The sequence below is a fragment of the Gavialis gangeticus genome, unplaced genomic scaffold (genome assembly GCF_001723915.1).
Source record: "Gavialis gangeticus isolate Ggan-Ray unplaced genomic scaffold, GavGan_comp1, whole genome shotgun sequence".
NCBI lineage: Eukaryota > Metazoa > Chordata > Crocodylia > Gavialidae > Gavialis > Gavialis gangeticus.
In genome coordinates, this window is record NW_017729032.1 from 157499875 (window position 1) to 157502415 (window position 2541).

General features: G+C 41.8%; 1 protein-coding gene across 3 annotated transcripts in view; it reads right to left on the reverse strand.

Moving 5' to 3' along the window:
• Positions 1-2541, reverse strand: part of HERC2 (HECT and RLD domain containing E3 ubiquitin protein ligase 2) — a 217422-nt gene that overhangs the window by 161780 nt on the left and 53101 nt on the right. For all 3 annotated transcript variants that reach the window (XM_019524227.1, XM_019524228.1, XM_019524226.1), the window contains exons 8-9: positions 2403-2513; positions 1075-1246 (exon numbers count right to left, since the gene is read on the reverse strand). In XM_019524227.1, coding sequence (XP_019379772.1) covers positions 1075-1246; positions 2403-2513 — 283 coding nt within the window. The remainder of the gene's footprint in view (positions 1-1074; positions 1247-2402; positions 2514-2541) is intronic.

Below are 2541 nucleotides of genomic sequence, written 5' to 3' on the forward strand. Positions count from 1 at the left end.
CCTTACCTTTGCTCTGCACTGGCAGGCTCTGTCCCTGCTGCAGATCAGGACATGGAGCATGGCTCTAGCCTAGCCCTGTAGCTGCTGCTGCTATGGGGTCAGCCTGGAGCCATGCACTGTGCCTCTGGCTGAAGCAAGAAAAGAGCCTGCTGGTGGAGAGCAAAGTTGGGGGAGAGAAGATGGGAGGAAGGGAGCAATAAATTCAGGCTACAAGTGGCAAAAGCAGCATGGAGAGGGGAACAGGGGAAAGGGGGGGGGGGGAAATCACAGCAGTCTGCAGCTGGGGGGCAGTAAATGGAGGGAAATAGGCAGCAAGGGAGCAAGCTGCCTCTCCACCTGCCCACCCCATTACTGCTATCCCTACTACCCCTTACATTGTCTGTCCCACACCAACTGCCCCATTATTGATCCCCTCATCACCTCTCCCCCTCCACCTCCTCCAGTAGTTGGGGGGAGGGGGGGTGAATTAAAAATGATCTTCCAATAATTAGATTCTACACACAGAAGATTATAATAAATTTACAAACTTTCCATGTTTAGAATTTAATTACTGGGCGGGGGGAGTCTTGTATTCAAGTACAGATGGTAATTCTACAAAATATCGAGCATGCACCACCATTTAAGCATAGCTAATGCTTAAAAAAGCTAAAGCTCTTTTCTTCCATCTTGATGAAATACTGTGTACATATACACATACATACATAGAGTATCTTAATGGAGAAGTTAACATTAAGCAAGTAGTGTTAAAACTTTAGAAAAAATAAATGATGGGCTAGACTAGGGATAGACAACCTCCGGCATGGGTGCCAGAATAAGGCACACAAAGGCATTTTGCTTGCCACACATGCCTCAGGGCGGACAGAGGGGATGGGGCCTGAACTGTGCTGCCACAACAAGAATCAGTCCCCTTGCAGTTCCCCAACTGTCCACCCCAGCATACCAACATCTTCCAAGTCAAGGTTGCAGGTGTTTTTGGCACTCTGCCCAAAAATGTTGCCAACCCCTGAGCTAACCTATATTGCTTAGCAACCTGACCAATTTAAAATACCTTTCAAATAACCCAGTGTCACATACCTGAATCTCTTCCTCACTGCTGGGCACATCTTTGTTACATATTATGCTCTGAAACCTTTGTAACAACGGTAGGAGGGGTGCACTAGTTCCCTGTGCAGACCGTTCGTTATCTGTTTCCCTTGTTCCATTATCCCAGAGTTGAAGCAGCAACATAACAGCAGACAACATTTGACTGAAAGAAAAAGTTTATTATAATCCCTATTGAAAAACAGCTTTTTTAGGAATGTTTATGTTCTCCATAAACATCAAAACAAAACAAGTTCAATTTGACCAGTCCTTGATTTTGACCTCAAACAGAAATTACTGAAAATGGATTCTGAAACAGCATTTAAAAAAAAATCAAAATTTTAATTTCCATTTTATGGAAGATGTTGCCTCCAGAACTAAAAAACCACATCAGTACTGAACTCAGAACTATCTCCCTTAAATAAATAAATAAAAACTTCAAAGCTATTTCAAAGTTAATTCTGAATGCCCAGCCCTGCTGCTCAAGATAAGATTGTTCCCTTGTCCAAACCAACCCAGAAAAATGTTAGTCTAACCTGTACTTAGAAACTTCAAAAAACAGAAATTCCACCACTCCTCCAGGTAATCTATACAAGTGCTTAACCACCTTCTGAGTTCGAAAGTTGTTCCTAATATCTAACTCAAATATCCAGTGATTTAAGCCCATTACGTCTTTTTCTGTCCTTTGTGGATAACTGAGTGACATCTTTGTTATAACCCTTTTCATGTTTGAAAGCCTATCAAATTGCCTCTCAGTCTTCTCCTCTCTAGATTAATAACAATCCCAAACTTTCTAGCCTTTCCTCACGTCCTGTGTTCTAGACCTCTAATCACTTCTGCTGCTGTTCCTTCACCTCCTCTTGTAAAGGTTTAGCTACACAGGAATTGCCATTCTGTAAGAGTAGCGATACATGGTTGGCAGCAATAGAAACCAGATGATTCACGAAAATTTAGTGTTACACCAGACAACTACGCAACCAACTCCCACAAAAAACTCATTTCTTTCTACCCTCCATCAGTCAGAACACCAAGAGAACACTAACGCATAAGTGTTAAAATAGTCTGGTTTATATCTAGATATATACTTTGTCTTCCTTACCTTTACAACAGAAAACCAGAGGGAAATTCTGGTCCCAATGAAGTCAATGGGAGCTCTGTCACTGGTTTCATTGGAGCCAGGATTTCAAGTCTGATTAAAACACTCACAGCTATTGCATCGTAATTCTTACAGTAAACTAAACATGATTAAGACATGTACTGCTCAGAACATTTAAATGCCTTTGCTGCTCTTAAAAAGACAGAAAACCATTTGAATTCCTCACCTTAGTGTGCCTCGCTGCACAGCCAACTCTAACAATATGGCAAGTGCCAAGTGCTGGTCTTGTAGTGGAATGTTTCCTGGACCTTTGGAACTTGGAGCTCCGTGGACATCTCTGTAAAAAAAAAAAAAAAAAAAAAATT